The 21,068-nt window shown below is 43.8% G+C and overlaps 1 protein-coding gene across 5 annotated transcripts in view; it reads right to left on the bottom strand.

Annotated features, from left to right (window-relative positions):
- mast2 (microtubule associated serine/threonine kinase 2) overlaps nt 1-21,068 on the bottom strand; it is a 406,821-nt gene that overhangs the window by 53,830 nt on the left and 331,923 nt on the right. For all 5 annotated transcript variants that reach the window (XM_059984199.1, XM_059984201.1, XM_059984202.1 and 2 more), the window contains 4 exons: nt 4,937-5,069; nt 4,302-4,369; nt 2,241-2,326; nt 900-1,108 (listed from right to left, as the gene is read on the bottom strand). In XM_059984199.1, the coding sequence (XP_059840182.1) occupies nt 900-1,108; nt 2,241-2,326; nt 4,302-4,369; nt 4,937-5,069 (496 nt within the window). The remainder of the gene's footprint in view (nt 1-899; nt 1,109-2,240; nt 2,327-4,301; nt 4,370-4,936; nt 5,070-21,068) is intronic.

Here is a 21,068-nt window from a genome sequence, read left to right as displayed (position 1 = left end):
GACGCGTGGTCACAGCATCCAGAAAGCTGGCAGTTTTAGCAAAACTGCGTGAACAGATGAAGAGTCGGTCATCTTTGGTCCAAATCCCGTTTGGACCATCAGGATCACCAACGTAGCGAAGTGCTACACACAGAGCTAGAAGTAATGACACGCAGTCTGTAAGTTGCACTCCAGACTAGTTTATTCAAACTTCGCAGCACTGGCTTTTACGTAGTTTCGTTCCCACCCTCTCCGGGTGGAAATGACGTCAGAGGTGCATTACAAAAGTCTCTTCCTGCGCGAGGGCTTTCAGCCCTTGCTAGTGAAGAAGGCCCAGCTCCATTTTGGGGCTGGCCTCTCTGCCGACGCACACGCCATTTTGTGAGCCAGTTCACCTGCGTAGAAAGTGGGTCGCCAGGAAGTCATGGTTACTTTAAGCAAGAATAATCAAGCTAAGTTTTATGCCTTCCCACTGCATTCAAATGTTAAATAATATTCATGGCCAAATGGCCAGAATTCTGAAGTCATAGTGGTACTGAAATGAACAATGCTTGTTATTATTGCAAGGGAAAGGTGGCATAAAATTTAAGATTTCCATGCCTGCAAAGATTAAACCATAAATCTGGAACATCTGTCAATGATTCACAGTTTAAGCTGTTGATCATCTTTATTCAAACCAGTTAAAATTGTGCTGAATTTCAAGCATTTATAAACCATCCTCACCATAAAATGAAGATTTACAGCATGGACAGGTTGAACCAGAAAGATTGCCTCTATCCTGTGAGACTCTAAAACACTACGATAGTTAAGGGAAACAGTAAATTATGGAAAATGATAATGTTTTGACAACAGGATCCTCTGGGGGAGGCATAAGAACAATTTTTTTTTAAATTATACTTAAACTCAAACAAGCAACTTACCTTCAACATATTCAATCACCATACAAAGATGTCGTTTTGTCTCAAAAGAGCAGAACATGCTTACAACAAAAGGGTTTTCTGCAAAGGTCAGGATATCTCTTTCAACAAATGCTTGTTGGATTTGGTTCCGTAGAATGAGATTCTGCTTGTTAATTTTCTTCATAGCAAACCTCTGTCGTGTTTCCTTATGTCTCACAAGATGGACTGCTCTGTAAGATATGTGTACATTGTACCAATTACGTACTCTTGCAACAACAGGAGCAGAACAACAATTCTGTTATCAGAAGCAACAGCAGTTAGCAAAGGAAGACTAGTAAAATGGCAATGTTCTTTAAAGGTTAGCATGTTACCTAGGATTGCAATAAGCATAGGACAAGTTAATTATTTAATCAAAGATTGACATTTTCATTAAATTGTTTAACTGTTCAGTAGAAGTGATGAACGACTTAAACAATCTTGAATAAGCAGCATATTTGAATCAGTCCTGCTTCTTTAGCTGAAACAACAACTAGCCTCGAGCATCCCAAAAACATATAATCTGAGTACAGATCAAACATTCAAGCTGTTTGCAAAATTTTGACTCCAAGTTATATGTTCAATATACTGTTCTTGATCTTTTGTAATTTATCAATTCTGCCTTCCAATCACATCTGTTTTCCTAATAATAGCCACCTCATCAAGTTAATGAGGCATATATATGATCTTCCACCAACCATACTTGCTGGTGGCCATCATCAAAAGAGGGACAGAAATGTTTTGGGTGTTTCAGTTTGTATACCCTCATTAAAAATGCATTTGTTCACTGCAGAACCCAAAGCAAAACCCAATTTTTTTTACTGTTCCAGGTTCTTAAGCATACTGCATCTGAATGATGGCCAACTCAATTGAAACTTTAATTTTCATCCTCAGTGAACACAAGGTAAAAGTCCCTTGAACCCAAAGAGCTTATGTAGGTTTGCATAAATTTCTGTCTATTTTATGGTTATGTGTACTCTTTTCAGATTGTAGAATGACAATAGACACATTTTAGCTCCAGGATTTGGGCTGGGCTCCATAAGGGATTTACCAGATACAAAATCTACTGTGATTTCACAGAGGATAGTTCAAAGTCTTGAGTGTTGGTGTTAGTCTCCTATAGCTTTTGTTATTTATGTTCATATTTTTGAAGTTGCAGTCACCTGGGAAGAGTAAAGGTCACTTTAACTGCATTGCCTTAATGTTCAAGTCGGAGTCCTCTGACAATGTCATAAGTACTCACCAATCAGGAGTAAGTCCTTATTTTACAAACAATGGAAAGAGAATGGATCACCAAACTTTCTGTTAAAGAATGAAATTCTTTACCCATAGGCTCCATTGCTAATCAGCTTTAGGTTTTCAAAGTCTTCCTCACATGGAGTTTTCTTTGTGTTAAATGTAGCACCACGACCCTGAAAGCAATCACAATTAAACAAATCTGATATTCCATCATCAGTTAACTACATGTATTATGAAGGCATTGTATTCAGAAAAATGCGTTCAGTATGTCTTACATAAATAAAAGATGAGGCTATTAAAGACAAAGTAACAAATTCAAGTGTAAAGTAATGAGTATTTTTGAGAGATAATTGGTGCATTTTTCAAAGATTAATGGTGGTTTACTAAGAAATGTAAATTCTGAAAGCATTTTATCAACTCTTGCAGTATGTACAATTCTCTTCTGCTTTGCAACTGAAAACTCTGCTGATGATGTCAGAGACTGGACCTTATTTTAGTAACTTGTAAGACACTGCATGTCACAAAATAATAGCCATTTTTCTGGAGGAGTCCTTGTTTTCCCTCCCTTAAATACAAGGGACCTAGACTTTAACGCAGACGTTAACAACTGCCTAAGGAAAACCATTTACCTGGTTGAACCACAAAGCACAATCAGGCTGTACTCTTCCGTAATCAGACTGCTTAGAATTCCAAGATCATTATTGCTTCCTTAATTCCTGCGAAGCACCTTCCCAAACCCTTCTCCCTTGCTTTATCAATCCTTATGTGTAAGTGCAAAGAACACAAACTTTTCACCAATATTGAGACAATCCATTTACTTGCCTCTGGCATTCTCCTTCCTCCTTTACCACTGGGATAAAATGTTCTCCAGGATCTCATTCATTTTATCCATCAGTGCGTATCACTGAATGCAATCTCCCAATGATCATCACGTTGATGAGAACCTTTTTATTTCCCTACTCCTTTTATGATAACCACCTTCATTACTTTCCTGAACACAACTTTTTTTTTGGATAAAATTAATGGTTCCTTCTCTCGTTACTACCCCTTATCCTTCAAATCAACATCATTACCACTTTAAACAATAAAAACATTTTGATTCCCTCTTTCTTGCAAAAAATCCCTTCCATTTTCAATCACGCTCTTTTCCATACTCCACAATTGAATGTTCCGTCATCTCCTAATTCCATGTCCATTTCCCCATGTTTGAATTTCTCAAGTTTCCAACCTCCCACATTGCAAAAATGTTTAATTTCCACACAGGTCACAAATTAAATCCTATATAAATGCAGTTAAGTAACTGAACCTCATTATCCTTCTTACCCTGTCTAAGATATGCTCCATAATGTACATCCATCATTATGCAGTTGCAAAAGACTCCACTCACCAAGGTCTATTCTCATCAATCATCACAGACAGTGAATAATACACAAAGGGTATTGCTGCTACTACAATATTCCAAATAACATTTTTAGGCCCCTCCTATTCTGCCAGCTCATCTACTCTTTGGTGAGATCAACTGAAAATGAAATGACATGTGGATAATAGCCACGTTTACGTTACTAAGGACCACAATCTCTGCTCTTTAACCACTGATGCGATTCCTCTCCTCGGTAACACAGCTGATCTGAAGATAAGCTTCCAACTACATATTTGTCCCATAATAACTTTTACCTCAGTAAGATTGTCCTATTACCTCCTCCACCTACTGCAGCCAATCTACTTTGGAAATGATTAGTTATCTGAAGTCTGAACTACTCTAATATAATCTTGGGCAGTCAATTTAGCACACTGATAACCTACTCATTTAAAACTGGCAATAATATAACCAGCTCATATAGTTCTGTTCATTCAGAATTAAAAACAGGTTTATTATCATTGACTTCTTTGACATAAATTTAATTGATTCGTGGCAGTTGAGTACAAAGACATAAAAATAACTATCACTTACAAAATTAATAAATAGTGCTAAATAAGAAATTAGCAAGGTGGTGTTCATGGGTTCATGGACTGTTCTGAAATCTGATGGCTGGGGGTGGGGAACTAAAACATTGAGCATTGTGTTCAACTTTAACTTGTGGAAACTGTTTGCTACCTTTTATTTGGAAGTAAAATAGTGTACTCTTTGGTTTGATCAACAATACTCACTTCTAGAGAATCATCAGTTTCTGGGGGCTCTGTGCTGCCACTGTCATAGCTGGTTAACTGGGCCATTTCTGGTCAAAACAGAACAAGTACCAAATAATGTTTGCATCAGGAAAAGACAGAGAGTATAAGTGGCTCATTCTGAAATCTTAAGTTTCAACCGGAGGATGTACAAAGTTAAAATAATAAAAAACAATTATGGAATGAACTCTGATTTGTAGCCGCAAATCTAAAACATACATAAGCATTCTTTATTTCAAGAGAGTAAAAATTTGGAATTCTCTTCAGCTAACATCAAATAATGCCATGTAAATTGGTAAATTAAAATCTGAGATTGACAGATTAAGGGATATAGAACAATTTAAGTGAATTTATGAAATTTGGTCATAGACTGTCCATGATCTTGCTGAATAGAACTGAACAGCCTAATTTATCCCTATGATCCTGGACTCGATGGGCCAAATGACCTAATTCTGCTCATATATCTTGTAGTCTTATTTAATTCAATCATTACAATTTGCTCCTTCATACTTAAAATAGACAAACTCAGTAGTCCAAGTTCATTATTTGTACCAGCAATCTAAGAGTTCATTTGTACTGAGCAAGCCATTCTATCCTTTTCAGTAAGATGTACTTACCCTCCAAGGGATCTCTGGTGAGCCCCAGTTGACTGATAATATAGCGTGGGATATCAGATTTGATTCCTTGTCCTTCTTTAGCATGGCCTTCAGCTGCTTCCAATAAATGATAAAATTCTTCAGGATCAAACTCCTAGAAAACAAAAAAAAACAGCTTGTGTCTGTTGGAAGAAAACCAGAAACTCATTTGTCTTCTACCTTTTCAAAACTTCCCTGGACAATGAAGCCCAAAGAGCATTTGGGATGTCATTCCATTTGATACAGAGCATAGAGGAACAGAAAAAAAAATCAAGAATACAAAGCATGAACTTACAACAACTTGGAAGCATATTTTGCTGAAGCAAATGGCTTGTACTTATTCACCAGTCTTCCTCTGTTATTATTAATGATATTTTTCACATGCATTCTATGCCTATTGAAAATATTGAGTGCTTAAGAAAAAAATACACATCTAGAACTGAAATTCAAATGTAACTTTGTCCCGAAAATCCAGAAATTGCATCTTAACCATAATAGTGGGACCAACATTTTTCCTGGGAGGTTTGACAGCACTGTTGGAAAACTTTCAACTGAGTTGGTAGGAGAGGGCAGCTCATTTTTATTGCCCAGATGCTTATGTTTTAACATTAGAAAGCCATAGTCAGAGTCACCTGGAGTACTGTGTGCATTTCTGGTCACCTCGCAACAGGAAAAATATGCTATGGTGGACAAGATGCAGAGATGATTGACCAGCTTGTTGTCTGGCATGAAGCAGTTCAGTTGCGAGGAGAGACAGGAGAAGCTAGGTCTTTTCCCCTGGAGCAGATGAGGTTAACAAAGAACATACTGAAACATTTAAAACTCTGACATATAGATAGGGTGGACTGCAGTAAACCTTTTCTTAAATCAGAGGCAGATATAACTAGGGGCCAAGGATCTAGAGTAAAGGGGAAGAGATTTAGAGGGGATAGAGGGGGTAGTGAGTGAGAGAATGGTTTAAGCTGAGTTAAAAGCAAGCAGCATTTAAGAATGCCAGATGAACACCTCAGGTGCAAAGACACAGAAGGCTACGGACTTCTATAATACTGGGAGATGGCAAATGGAAGGATGCCCACAAGTTGGCATGGGTGAATTGGGCTGAATGGGTTATTGCATTCTATGATTGTATGACTCTAAGTGTTAAGAAGAATATCAGATATCAAAGGAACCAAACTGGAATCTCACAATAAACATAGCCCAACAGGACCTGAAAGAAATGCAAATTTATCTGTGGGTAAAATCTTATTGATAATGAGCTGTCAAAATGCAGAAGATATGTGATCTAAGTGACTTTAACTGTGGAATGAATGTTGATGCCATTGTTGAGTATCTAAGAAACTGATGATCGCCTAGGATTTTCATGCAAAGCAGTCTCTAGAGTTACAGATAATGGTGTGGAAACAAAAAAAATATACAGTGAGTGGCAGTTCGGTGGGCAAATCACCTTGTTAATGAGAAAGATAATCAGAGGAGAATGGCCAAATTGCTTTAAACTGACAGGATGGCCACAGAAATAATCGCACAACAGTGAAGTGCAGAAGGGCATCTCTGAGCGCAAAACACGTTGAACCTTGAAGTGGATGGGATACAGCAGCAGAAGATCATGAGTGATCTTCTCAGTGGCCATTTTATAATGTACAGGAGGCACCTAATTGAGTGGCCAATGAGTGTATTTCTGGATATACAGTGTAAACAAAATGGCACTAACTCCACATTGCTAGAATAAAATCATTCTAAGTATAACAGTACTAGAATGGTTAAAGCTTTGTGTGTGTAACCTCACTTCACAACTGCCTGACTCATGACTTATACTATCATTCAGCAAGATGTGATGCAGTATGTCTGATGCACCATCAATAACTCACACTGAGACGTAAGGCGAGATATCGGCTTTTATTGACTGGAAGAAGGAACCAGGAGTGAGTGTCTATCATACTATGTCCTGGAGACTGAGGCCGAGCGTCAGGCCTCAGATCGCCTTTATACAGGGGCCTGTGGGAGGAGCCACAGGAGCAGTCAGCAGGGGGCGTGTCCAGACAGGCACATAGTTCACCACATTCACCCCCCCTTTGTTTGAAAGAGTCCCCATGTGGCGAAGTTTCCTACAAGTCAAGTCTATCAGGTGGTCGAATCTGTCGCTGCGATCTACGTAGCACCGGCTGTGATCGCATAGATGCCGGCAACATTGGTGATTGCACAGGGGACGGAGGTTGCGCTTGTTCTTGCCCACTAGGCGCCGGTGATCCCTCACGCATGTGCGAGGCGCCTGGTATAAATGCGTACGAAATGCCCGGTATACAAGTGTCGTGAGGAGTCTGTGTAGGGCCTGGTGAGCACAGTGTCACCTCTGGTGCAGGGTTCATAGTTACCGGAGAGCCTTCAGGGTAGTGGTCTGCTGCACCTGCGGGTGCCAGGTCGCGGATGGAGACCGTGTCCTCCCGCCCATCAGGTAAGACCACGTAAGCATACTGGGGGTTCGCATGTAGAAGGTGAACCCTCTCTACCAGCGGGGAGTATTTATTGCTCCTCACATGTTTCCGGAGCAGCACTGGCCCCGGGGACATCAGCCAAACTGGTAGGGTGGTCCCAGTGACAGACTTCCTGGGAAAAGAGAATAGGCGTTGTCGAGGGTGTTTTTTATGGCCGCAGAAAGAACAAAGCACAGGCATCTGACGGGCCACCGCCGTGGTCGGGTTCGGGGAGCTCGTGGAATCGCGACTGGCAGCGGCGTTGGCGAATTCGCTCCCGGGAGCCGGCAGTGGCGGGGTCTGAGGTGTCCACGGAATCGGCGGGGAATCGCACGACTGCACAGCGTCAGCATTATGCAGCGCAGCTTCTAGAGCATTGGCCGTCTCTATCGCCGAGCTTAAGGTAAGGTTGGCATTTTCCAGCAGCCGCTGGCGCATGTACACTGACCTCAGTCCCGTCACAAAGGCGTCTCGTATCAGCAGCTCCGCATGTTGTTCTGCCGTGAGCGTCTTGCAGTCACAAGCTCGGACGAGCGTCTGCAGTGCTCGGAGAAACTCAGCGCACGATTCGCCAGGCCGCTGTTGCCGGGTAGCTAAATGATGTCTTGCGTAGACGGTGTTCACCGGCCACAGGTACTGTCTTTTGAGGGCGTCCAGTGCCCCATCGTAGGTCGGCAGGTCCCGGATAATGGAGTAAACTTTGGAGGAGACCCTCGAGAGTAGAATTCTGTGCATAACGGTGGGTTCAGTTGCACGAACCTCCTCCAAGTACGATTGGAAGCATGCAAGCCAGTGTTCAAAAGCGAGAGCTGCGTCAGGGTCTTGAGGGTCCAAATCCAACTGGTCCGGACACAAAACGGTTTCCATGTTTTAAAACTTCCAGTCAATAAAATTGATGCACCATCAATAACTCACACTGAGACGTAAGGCGAGGTATCGGCTTTTATTGACTGGAAGAAGGAACCAGGAGTGAGTGTCTATCATACTATGTCCTGGAGACTGAGGCCGAGCATCAGGCCTCAGATCTCCTTTATACAGGGGCCTGTGGGAGGAGCCACAGGAGCAGTCAGCAGGGGGCGTGTCCAGACAGGCACATAGTTCACCACAATGTCAAATTTATAATTTCCTAACCTTGCTATATTGAAGAGTGCAGAGTGCAACCTGATCTGAGTAAATCTCTAGAGAAAGGACTTAACTTTCAGCAACTCTCCCTTCCCCCATCCCAGTTTCACTCTGCCTCTTCCTCCAGCTGCCTATCACCTCTCTCATGATTCTGCCTTCTACTTTTTACATTCCTTATTCACCATTCCTGCCTATGCCCTTCCTGCTTCCCCTCCCCCACCGCTTGTTCGTTCCTCTTACTGGTTTTTCACCTGGTACCTACCAGCCTTCTCATTCCCACTCTCTTTATAGGGCCCCTGCCCCCTCCTTCTTCAGTCCTGACAAAGGGTCTCGGTGTGGTGAACTACATGTACCTGTCTGGACACGCCCCCCCCCCCCCCCCGCTGACTGCTCCTTTGGCTCCTCCCACTGACCGTGGCTCCTCCCACAGACCCCAGTATAAAGGCGATTGGGACCTGAGCCCTGCCCTCAGTCTCCAGGATGTAGCATGGTGGTCAATTGCTGCTTGTTCTTTCTTCCAGTCAATAAAAGCATATATCTCGCCTCACGTCTCAGGGAGTTATTGATGGTGCATCATTCGGCCCGAAAAGTTGACCGCTCATTTCCACAGATGCTGTCTGACCTGCTGAGTTCCTCCAGTTTGTTGTAAGTGTTGCTTTGACCACACCATCTGCAGTGCACTTTGTGTTTAGGACTTAACTTTCAACACTTGTTTACATTTTCTCATGGAAATCAGCTTCAATTTCATTCACTTAATTTACAAGAGGTGTTAATTAAGCACTTTGTAGAATGTTAAGATGAAAGGAGGATTATTGGTGCCAACATTGTCACCACCTTTTTGAAGTTAACAAGGAGACTGCTGCATACTTTGTCTTTATTTTTGATAGAACACATAACACTTTGAAAGGTCAAAACCCTCTCTCCCATGAAGAGGTAATAATCTGTTCCTTAAACCAATAACCTTTCTATCAATACAGGGATCAATAATTCTCAAATTCTTGCCTGAGTTTGTAATAATGCAGCTGAAACTAGCTGTTCAAAGTGCAAAGTAAATTTATTATCAAAGTGCTTAAATGTCACCATATACTATCCTGAGATTCATTTTCCTATGGACTTTCACAGTACAAAAAATACAATAGTGTAGCGATGTGCTACACACAGCGCTGAAATAACGACACGCAGTCAGTAAGTCATTTCGAGACTAGTTTATTCAAACTTTGCGGTGCTGGCATTTAAATCCCTAGCGACCGCCCTCTCCAGGCGGAAATGACATCAGAGGTACATTACTAAAGTCTCCCCCCGTGCGCTGGCTATTTGTGAGCTGGTTCACCTGCGCAGAAAGTGGGTTGCCACATAACCCCCCCCCACCCCCCCAGAACTGGCGATACACCCCCCAATGTCCACATTCTGGATCAGCCTCTGTTTGGGAGGTCTGCCTCTGCACTGCGGTGCCTGAACCTCGACCAGCTGCGCCAAGTCCACATGGGCTGGTCTGAGTCGGTCTACCGTGAAAACCTCCTCTCTCCCCCCAGTGTCCAGGACATACGTGGACCCATTGTTGTTGATCACCTTGAACAGCCGCTGTAGCGGCGCCCGGTGTCCGCCCCTTCGTACAAACACAAACTTACTGTTTTGCAGGTCTTTGGGTACATGGGTCGGGGTCCGTCCGTGCTGTGAAGTTGGTACGGGGGCCAGGCTGCCGAGCCTTTCACGTAGCCTGCCCAGGACTGCTGTGGGTTCTTCCTCTTGCCCCCTTGGGGCTGGTATGAACTCTCCCGGGACGGCCAGGGCTGCACCGTACACCAACTTGGCCGACAAGGCGTGCAGATCCTCTTTGGGCGCTGTACGAATTCCAAGCAGGACCCAGGGAAGCTTGTCCACCCAGTTAGGTCCTCTCAGGCGGGCCAAGAGAGCCTACTTCAAGTGACGGTGGAAGCATTCCACCAGTCCGTTCGGCTGTGGGTGATAGGCAGTTGTGTGGCGTAGCTGCGTTCCCAACAGGCCGGCCACAGCCGACCACAGGCTGGAGGTGAACTGGGCGCCTCTGTCGGAGGTAATGTGGGCCGGTACCCCGAAGCGTGCTACCCAGGTTGCAATCAGTGCTCGGGCGCAGGAATCGGCAGATGTGTCGGTGAGCGGGACCGCCTCTGGCCACCTTGTGAACCGGTCTACCATTGTTAGGAGGTACCACGCTCCTCGGGACACTGGTAGGGGGCCCATGACATCCACATGAATGTGGTCAAACCTCCGGTGGGTGGGTTCGAACTGCTGCAGCGGGGCTTTAGTTTGCCGCTACACCTTGGCTGTTTGGCACTGCACACACATTCTGGCCCGTTCACTGACCTGCCTGCGAAGTCCGTGCCACACGAACTTGCTGGAGATCAGCTAGACGGTTGTCCTGACAGATGGGTGCGCCAAACCATGTAAGGAGTCGAAAACCCACCGCCTCCAGGCTGCCGGGACGATGGGGCGAGGTTGGCTGGTAGCCACGTCGCACAGGAGGGTCCTATCACCTGGGCCTACGAGAAAGTCCTGCAGCTGCGGTCCTGTAGCTGGGCATCTCGTCGTCTGCCTGCTGCGCCTCCGACAGTGTTGCATAGTCCACCCCCAGGGACAGGGCCTGGTTAGCTGGTCTAGAGAGTGCGTCCGCTACGACGTTGTCCTTCCACGAAACGTGCTGGATGTCCGTCGAGTACTCCGAGATGTAGGACAGATGTCGCTGCTGGCGAGCCGACCAGGGATCGGACACCTTCGTGAACGCGAAGGTCAACGGTTTGTGGTCCATGAACGCGGCGAGCGGCCTGCCTTCTAAGAAGTACCTGAAATGCCGGATTGCCAGATACAGTGTCAACAGCTCCCGGTCGAAAGCTTGAGTTTGGGTGGTCGTAGGTGCTTGCTGAAGAACGCCAGGGGTTGCCAGCGCCTCTCGATGAGCCGCTCCAGCACCCCACTGACTGCTGTGTCGGATGCGTCTACCGTGAGGGCGGTCGGAACGTCCGTTCTGGGGTGCACCAGCATCGCAGCATCTGCCAAGGCTTCCTTGGCTTTAACGAAAGCGGCCACGGCCTCCTCGTCCCAAGTAATGTCCTTGCCTTTACCCGACATCAGGGTGTACAAAGGGCGCATGATACGGGCTGCTGAGGGGAGGAAACGGTGGTAGAAGTTCACCATACCAACAAACTCCTGTAGGTCCCTGACCATGTTGGGCCGGGCAAAGTGGCGGATCGCGTCTACCTTGGCGGGCAGAGGTGTTGCCCTGTCTTTGGTAATCCTGTGGCCCAGGAAGTCGATGGTATCGAGACCGAACTGGCACTTGGCCGGGTTGATTGTGAGGCCGTATTCACTCAGTCGGGCATAGAGTTGACGGAGGTGGGACAGATGCTCCTGAGTGATCTCAGCATTCATAACCCCACATTCAAAATCGGGCATCTCTAGTTTGGAGAGAAGACCTGACCGTGATCATCCATGTGATGTGCACCAGCTCGATTGTTCCAACAGTTTGATGTGATTGGCGCTGTTTGGTTGGCTTGTCTCAAGGCATGAGTTCTCTGCTGATCCCAGACACAGTGAGACCCTGAATCAGTGAAACATCGTGTGGAATATTTATCTGTTGTACAGAGCTGTGTTTCTCTGCTGTGGTCCATGTGGAGATGCTTCTGTATGGAGGAGCTGTCCCTCCTCTACATTTGGAGGGGAATGTTTCCCGTTGTATATAATAAAGGCTGTGCATGTTAAAAAAAAAATTTTAAAAAAAAGATGACTGCTGCTGGCTAGGAGGATGTCGTCCAAATAGATGAAAGCGAAGTTCAGGTCATGTCCCACTGCGTCCATTAACCACTGAAACATCTGTGTGGCATTCTTTAGGTCGAATGGCATGCAGAGGAACTCGAAAAGGCCGAAAGGGGTAACGAGTGCTGTTTTGGGGACGTCGTCAGGATGCATTGGGATTTGATGGTATCCCCGTACGAGGTCTACCTTGGAGAAGATCCCTGCGCCGTGCAGGTTTGCTGCAAAGTCCTGAATGTGTGGCACAGGGTTAGCGGTCTGGTGTTGTAGCCTCGTTCAGCCTGCGGTAGTCGCATGGTCTCCAGGCCCCTGTTGCTTTGGGCACCATGTGCAGGGGGGAGGCACATGGGCTGTCGGACCGCCATATGATCCCCAATTCCTCCATCTGCTTGAATTCCTCCTTCGCCAGGCAGAGCTTTTCCGGGGGGAGCCTTTGTGCGCGGGCGTGGAGGGGTGGTCCCTGGGTCGGTATGTGGTGCTGTACACCGTGTCTGGGCATGGCTGCCGTGAACTGCGATGCCAGAATTGATGGGAAGTCCGCCAGGATTCTGGTGAATTCGTTGTCCGACAGCGTGATGGAGTCCAGGTGTGGGGCCGGCAACTTGGCTTCACCCAGGGAGAACGCCTGGAAAGTCTCGGCATGTACCAGTCATTTCCCTTGCAAGTCCACCAGCAGGCTGTGAGCTCGCAAGAAGTCTGCCCCCAGGAGTGGTTGGGCCATGGCGGCCAGTGTGAAGTCCCACGTGAACTGGCTGGCGCCGAGCTGCAGCTGCACTGTGCGGGTACCGTAGGTCCGTATCGTGCTGCCATTTGCGGCCCTCAGGGTGGGTCCTGGCTTCCTGTTGCGGGTGTCGTACCTCATCGGGGGCAAGATGCTGATCTCTGCTCTGGTGTCGACCAAGAAGCGGCATCCCGACTGTTTGTCCAAGACGTACAAGAGGCTGTCCTGGTGGCCAGCCGCCATAGTCATGAGCGGCACCTGGCCCTGGCCCTGGCCCTGGCAGGGCGGGCGACAACGGCGGGCTTCTGTGCCCCACTGCTGGTGGTAGAAACACCACTGTTCACTGGCCTCCTCACTCCTGCCTCTGTGTTGTGTGCCTGCCGGGCCTGGTCTGGTCTGCTGTTGGGCGCGTGGCCTGGTAACCTGACCGACGCACTCCACGCTCTCCCTCTTGGCTTTCCACAGCACGTCTGCCCGGGCCGCCACCTTCCAGGGGTCGCTGAAATCTGCGTCGGCCAGTTGGGCAGTTGCTCCAGGAACACTTGCTCGAATATGAGGCAGGGCTTGTGTCCGTCAGCATCTCGTTCATCAATGCTGACGGCAGTCTGTCTCCCAAACCGTCCAGGTGAAGCAGGCGGGCACCCCGCTCACGCCGTGAGAGGCCAAAGGTCCCAATGAGCAGCGCCCTGAATGCTTCATATTTGCCTTCTTCCGGGGACGACTGTATGAAATCCACAACCTGGGCGGCCGTCTGCTGGTCAAGGGCGCTCACCACGTGGTAGTAACGCGTGGAATCAGAGGATATCTACCAAATCTGGAACTGGGCTTCTGCTTTGGCTAAACCACACGCGTGGTCGCAGCATCCAGAAAGTCGGCAGTTTTAGCGAAACTGCGTGAACAGATGAAGAGTCGGTCATCTTTGTTCTAAATCCCGTTTGGACCATCGGGGTCACCAATGTAACAATGTGCTACACACAGCGCTGAAATAATGACATGCAGTCGGTAAGTCGTTTTGAGACTAGTTTATTCAAACTTCGCGGCATTTAAATCCCTAGCGACCGCCCTCTCCGGGCGAAAATAACATCGGAGGTACATTACTAAAGTCTCCCCCGCATGTTGGCTATTTGTGAGCCGGTTCACCTACACAGAAAGTGGGTCACCACAATAGAATCAATTAAAACAACACACAAAAACTGACAACAACCAATATGTAAAATACATTGTTGCATGATATTTCATCATAGTTTTTAATTCTACTCTTCTTTTCCAACCAAAATACAAGGCACAGTAAAATACTTAATGAGAAGTAAATTCTGTAAATCATATCAGTTTGAATGGAATTGATAACATGCATTTTATATGTACTGTGTGCTGGATTTAAAAAGTACTATTTTGATAAACCGCACCAATATACACAGTACCAATCAGCATGCTGTTTCTCCAAAGGGATGCAGTAGCACTTCCAAGGAAAAGAATTAGCAAATGTTTTCAGTAAAACAACATATTTCTAAAACTAAAACTTTAAGAATCACTTTCTCACAATTAAATAACAAAGCTTTTTAGACTCCTCTCAGTGTTCTTCAGCCAGATACGAAAAGGATTGCCTGCCATTACGTCTTGTGGTTATTGTTAAAACAGAAAAAGCAGAATGCCATGCTGTAACTCAATCAATATATAGTCTTACATAGGAAAAATAAATCACAATCAGTGTTATTTTTCAACAAACCATGAAAGATCAGCCAATTTATTACGATTTATTTCCTGTTCTCTTGAAATTCTAGTTTTTCCAGACAACGGACAAACTGAGAAAACCAATGGTAGATGGATACCACTGACAGAAAGCTGTACTTCCAGACAAGTGCTTTAGGGCAGTACAGAGTTAATTGTTAAAATTTATTATTAAAGTTGCATATGTGGCCATATATAACCTTGAAATACATTTTCTTGCAGACATTTACACAGTAATAAAGAAATACAATAGAATTTATCAATAACTACACATCAGAAATACCGACAAACAACTAATGCACATTGTACAGTGTTAACATTGCTGCTCCACAGATCCAGAAATTTAAGTTTGATCCTGACCTTGGATTCCATCTATGTGGAGTGCACACATTCACCCTATGAGCATATGTTCTTTCCTTGATCTCCATCCACATGCCAAAGATCGGCTGGTTACTAAATTAATTAGTTATTGCAAACTGCCCCTCACCGCAGGAAGAAAAATCAGTGTTGGGGGATGAAGGGGCAAAGAACAAGAACTGACAGGAATGCAAAAGGCATAATGAATTTTGCAGAGATGAAGATGGGAACATTGAGCTGAAATACCCACTTCTGTACAGTATGATTTTATGGTTTTAATTAAAAAATCTCTCATTAAACATAAATAACAGAGAATTGCATGCCAATATATAAACACAAGAGATTCTGCAGACGCTGGATATTCAGAGTAACATAAACAAAATGCTGGAGTAACTCAACAGGTCAGAGAGCACCTATTAAGATGAATTTTCAGCTAATGTTTAGGGCTGAGACTGTTAAAGCTGCTAAATATAATGTAGACATTTTTAAAGTCTGCAACAGGAACTATACTGGAGAATAAGCAAATGGTTGCAAAATTAAGCAAATATCCTTTGCCCTTCTTCATATAAGATACAGAAAACATCCTGAAAACCGTGCAGGATGACAGCAACAACATGGATGAAAAGTTGAAAGAAATTATCATTAGTTTTTTCCAAGAGAAAAGAGTTTCAGTGAAATTTCTAAATCTGGGAACTTGATCCTTTATCTCTTCTGTGGCTTCTCATACAATCACATCCTTCCTTTAAAGTGGTACATAACTCGAAAAGTGCGTTGAAACTCTATCACTAATTGGGCCAATCTCTCTCCTCATGTCCTATGCCTTCTTAATCCATCCACCCAACTCATCACACTGCCTTCAGAGCCTGTGTAGCATACACATAAAAGTTTCCTGTTTCTGGGTACTTGTGCATTTCTAGCCTGTTTATCCTCTATAAATTACCTTACACTTCAATGCATTAAATTCATTTGACAGAAATCCACCCCAATTCATTGATATTTTCCTGCAGCTTATACTTTTCTTCCTCATTCTCTGCTACTGCAAATCTCAATTCAAGTTCTTTATCAATATCTTCATCCCAGGAATCAACCTTGTACTTTCTCTGCACTGCCTCCAAATCAAGCACATCCTTCCTTAAAAATGGTGACAAAAACCATATATTGTCCCACTAATGCACGCTAAAAATGTATCAAACCTTCCATACTTGTAAATTCTATGACCTATGCTATCACGGCCATTTCTCCATTAATCTGTTTCCACAAACTAACCTGTTTCATGAACTAGTTTTCTCATTTCCTTGGAAAAGCTATTTGTTTTCCTTACATCATATTGTATCTGCCAGCTTCTTCCTACTTGATCTTTGCATTGTTTGTCTGTGTCCTCAGCACAAATTGCTATTCCAGTTATTCTTGTGTCAGCAGGTAATTTGACTACAGTGTGCTCAAGTACAAGTCACTATAAATGGTTGAAACTGCAACACTGATGCACGTGATATCCCAATAGATAACACTTTTGCAAATCTGTTTGACCTATTTACTGTAATTGTTTGTTTGCATTTGTTCACTGATCAACTATTTAGCCATTTCCAACATATATCCTTAAGTCATACAGTATTCTATTTCACTATGTAAAATGCCTTCTGGAAATCCTAATATAATATACTCAATGCTCCCTCATTATCCAAGAGGTTCATGATATCCTCCAGAGACAAGCAAATTTGTCAAGCACAATTTCCCTTTGATAAAATCATGCTGGTTGTTTCAAGATGTTCTAGGTGTACTACCATCATCTTCTTACAAATGAAAACAGCTAAGCAAACAGGCCTAGTTTTACATGTTGTCTACCTCTCTTCTTGAATACCAGTGCTACATTTGTCATTTTGCAGTCCTCTGGGACTCTGCAGAATCCAACAAAGTCTGGTAGATCAGAGCTAAGAATCTATTATCGCTGCAGCTACTTCCTACAATAGCTATCAGGTTTATGATCTTGTCAGCTTTTATCTCCATGAACCCTAAAGTTACACAGTAATCAGTCTGGTAGCACCTTATCAAATGCCTTCTGGAAATCCTAATATACTAAGCCCGATGCTTCTCCATTATCCAATATGTTCATACATCACAGGTCAGTGACGAACTGACCTTTATCTTGCTGAAGCCAGGCAGCAGGTCTCAGACACCTTGAAAAGGACCATTGAAAAGGGAATTTCCTGGGCTATCAGAAAATTGTCTCCAACACCATTACAAGCAACACCATCTTGTCCAATGTCACCAAACTCGCAGTTCCGTTACACCACACTGCTCATTTCTAACTCCTACCAAGATCCACAAACCTGACTGCCGAGGTAAGCCCATTGTCTCTGCCTGCATCTGCACCACTGAACTCATATCCACATATCACAATTCCATTCTATTCCCCTTGTTCAGCCCCTTCCCACCAACAACTGCAACACTTCACATGCTCTCAGTGTCCTCAACAACTTTCAATTCCCTGGCCCTGACTGCCTCATTTTCACCAGTTGTCCAGTCCCTAGACACTTCTATCCCCCATCAAGAAGGCCTTAAAGTTCTCCACTTCTTGATCAACAAAAGATCCAACCAGTTCCTTTCCACTACCTCCTCCTCCATCTGGCAAAACTGGTCCTTGCCTTCAATAATTTCACCTTTGCTCCTCCCACTTTCTCCAACTTCAAGGGGTAGCTATATTTTGCGCACCACAGTCCCAAGGAAACATAGAATTGCTTGGAGGTAGAGGGAGTTGAAAAGAAGCCAGCATGGGCAGTCGGCACGTTTTGCTTAGAACAGTCCTGAGAAGACACCGGATTGCTTGGAGGGAAAGGGAGCTTCAAAGAAACAAGCAGGGGCAGCTGGCACATTTTTACATGTCAACGGACTTCTTGGAGGTAGAGAGAGCTTAAAAGAAGTGATCAAGAGCAGTCAGCACATTTTGCATGCCACCGAAACACCACATTGCTTGGAGGGAGAAAAAATTTAAATTAAGTGAGTGGGAGCAGTTGGCACACTTTGCATGCCAGAGTCAAGAGGAAACATTGGACTGCACATAAATAGGCTCTTGGCAGGATCAATAAAAAATAATTAGGTTTAAGAGGAGTGGCCATTGTGTAATTAGTCCAATGTTGGAGTGGGGAGTGGAGGCTTTGGTTCATTGAGGCTTGGTGAGGAGAGGATATGTCGGAGGTACATTTATTTATTCTTTCTTTATTTCTTAATAGACATTTAGAATAGTGGGAATGTCAGACAGGATACTGGAATTCTCCTCTTGCAGAATGTGGGAAGGTTGTCCTTGACAACTATACTTGCAAGAAGTGTACACAGCTGGAGCTTCTAATAGACCATGTTATGGAGTTGGAGCTGGAACTCCAGATCATTAAGAGGCTGACAGGTTGTTAGGCAGAACATATAGGAAGGGACACACTGGTAACTAAGTGATGGTCAGGAAGAAAAGAGGATAGGCAGCTGGAGCAGAGTACCCCTGTGGCTGTTGCCCTCAACAGCAGATATACCACTTTGAGTACTATTGTGGGGAACGTTCTAGCAGAGGAAAGCCTCAGCAGTCAGATGTCTGGCTCTGTGGCTCAGAAAGGAAAGGGAGAGAAGAGACAAACTGTAGTGATGGAGGACTCAGTGTTTAGGGGAACACAAAGGATGTTCTGTTAACTAGATTGAGATTTCCAGATGGTTTATTGCCTCCTGAATGCCATAGTCAGAGACACCTCAAATCACATCCACAGCACTTTTAAGTGAGCAATCAGAGGTTGTGGTTCATATCAGTATCAATGAAATGCATGGAAGGGGTAATGAGGTTGTGCAAAATGAGTTCAGAGAGTGAGGTGTTAAGTTAAAGGACAGAACCACCAGGGTTGTGAACTCAGGATTGTTACCTGTGCCATATGCTAGCAAGTCTAGAAATTGGAAGATCATATCATTTAACACATAGTTAAGGGGTTGGTGCAGGAGAAGAGTTTCAGATTTCTGGATCATTGTGCTCTCTTCCAGGTAAGCTGGGACCTGTACAGAAGGGATGGTTTGCACCTGATCTGGAGGGGGAACTAATATGCAGTGAGAAGGTTTTCAACTAGAATTGAAGGAAGATGGTAACCAGAGAACCAGAAGATAGTAGAGTAGTTGTGCAGAAAGATGATGTTAAGCCTACATACAAAGTCAGGAAATGAAAGATTGAGCATTTTGGGACTAATGATCTGAGCTGCATATATTTCAACGGAAGGAGTATTTTAGTAAAGACAGGTGAGCTTAGGGCATGCATTAGCATGTGGAATTATGACATTGTAGCCATTAATGAGATGGTTGCAGGAGGGACAGGACTGGCATTTCAATGTTCAGCGGTTCCATTGTTTTAGACATGATAGAGTGGAAGGAAATAAAGGAGGAGGGGTGGCATTACTAGTCATGGAAAATGTCACGGCAGTGCTCAGTCAGGTCAGACAGGAGAACTTGTTTGGTGAGGATTTATGGGTAGAACTAAAGAATAACAAAGGTATGACCATGTTGATGAGATTAAATTGCAGATCAACAAACAGTGTGCGGGATTTAGAGGAGCAAATTTGTAGAGAGATCGCAGACAGTTGCAAGAAATATAACATTGTGCTAGTAGGTGATTTTAACTTTCCACGTATTGACTGGGACTCTCATACTGTAAAAGGGTTGGATGGGATAGAGTTTGTCAAATGTGTTCAAGAAAGTTTGCTTTATTAGTAAGTAGAATTCCCAACTAGAGAGAATGTGATACTAGATCTATTAGGGAATGAGAAAGGTCAGGTGACAGAAGCTTGTGTAAGGGAACACTTTGCATCTAGTGATCATAATGTCATTAGTTTCAAAGTAATTATGGAAAAGGATATGTCTAGTCCTTGGATTGAGATGCTAAATTGGAGAAAGGCCAATTTTGATGGCATCAAAAAAAATCCAGTAATTGTGATTGGGACAGGTTGTTTTCTGGTAAAGGTGCACTTGGTAAATAGATTGCAGTTCAGAGAATTTCTATGTAATGAACATAAGTTAATGAAAAAGAAAAAAACTCGACATAAAGCGAAAAATGAAAACCTCGATCGTATATTGTCAGTGTTGGAGTGAACATATACAGCTTAACGGTATGCTGATCATGAAACAACCAAAGATCTGTCACAACAAACTGAAAATTGAAGGAAATTGTCAATATTCAGTATTGCAAAAATTTAAGAAAAGGCACTGAATTAAATTTTAAAGCATCTGCAGATCACGAAACTGCAGAGAAATTAATTGATGAGTTTGCCAAGATTATCACTGATGAAAATCTAACCCCAGAACAAGCCTACAATGCTGATTATTTTTACATCTTACAAAAAACCCAAAGAGTGAGGTACAAATACAGTGTAGTGTAACATTTTAATCAAACATGGCATTGTGAATGGAGATTGAAAGCCTGCTGTAATTTGTTGTTGTTCAACAGCTGATTCAGGTATTCTCCTGATGCTACTCTGCTGCTTTTGTTACCCTGCACATGTTCTATATTCATTATATTAATGGTATCTAACAGTTTTTACTGTTAACTACTTGAGCATGATGAACAAATGTCATACAAAGACTGCTCACTGGTAGCGTATAAATTCAGAATCAGAAATGATGGCGATCTCAATCTCATTATGCATTTCAAAAATTGAAAAAAAAACTGAATATCCAAAACACTTTGGATAAGAGGTACTCAACCTATATTTACTTTGTTATTCTACCTCTTTATCATCTTTAATCATCCTTTCCTAAATTTCTAATAATTTCCTCTGACCAGGTCCTGCAGAACCCCACTACAAACAAACTTCCAGTTACCAAAATCTTTTGAAATAAACCTATAATAAGACTTTAAATTAATGCCAGCATACAGTTCTCATTAACCAATAAAAGGAAGATGGGTAGGCATTCACTC

The sequence above is a fragment of the Hypanus sabinus genome, chromosome 11 (genome assembly GCF_030144855.1).
Source record: "Hypanus sabinus isolate sHypSab1 chromosome 11, sHypSab1.hap1, whole genome shotgun sequence".
NCBI classification, from domain to species: Eukaryota; Metazoa; Chordata; class Chondrichthyes; order Myliobatiformes; family Dasyatidae; genus Hypanus; species Hypanus sabinus.
Note: the sequence above shows the minus strand (reverse complement) of the source record. Positions and strands in the feature narration are given on the sequence as shown.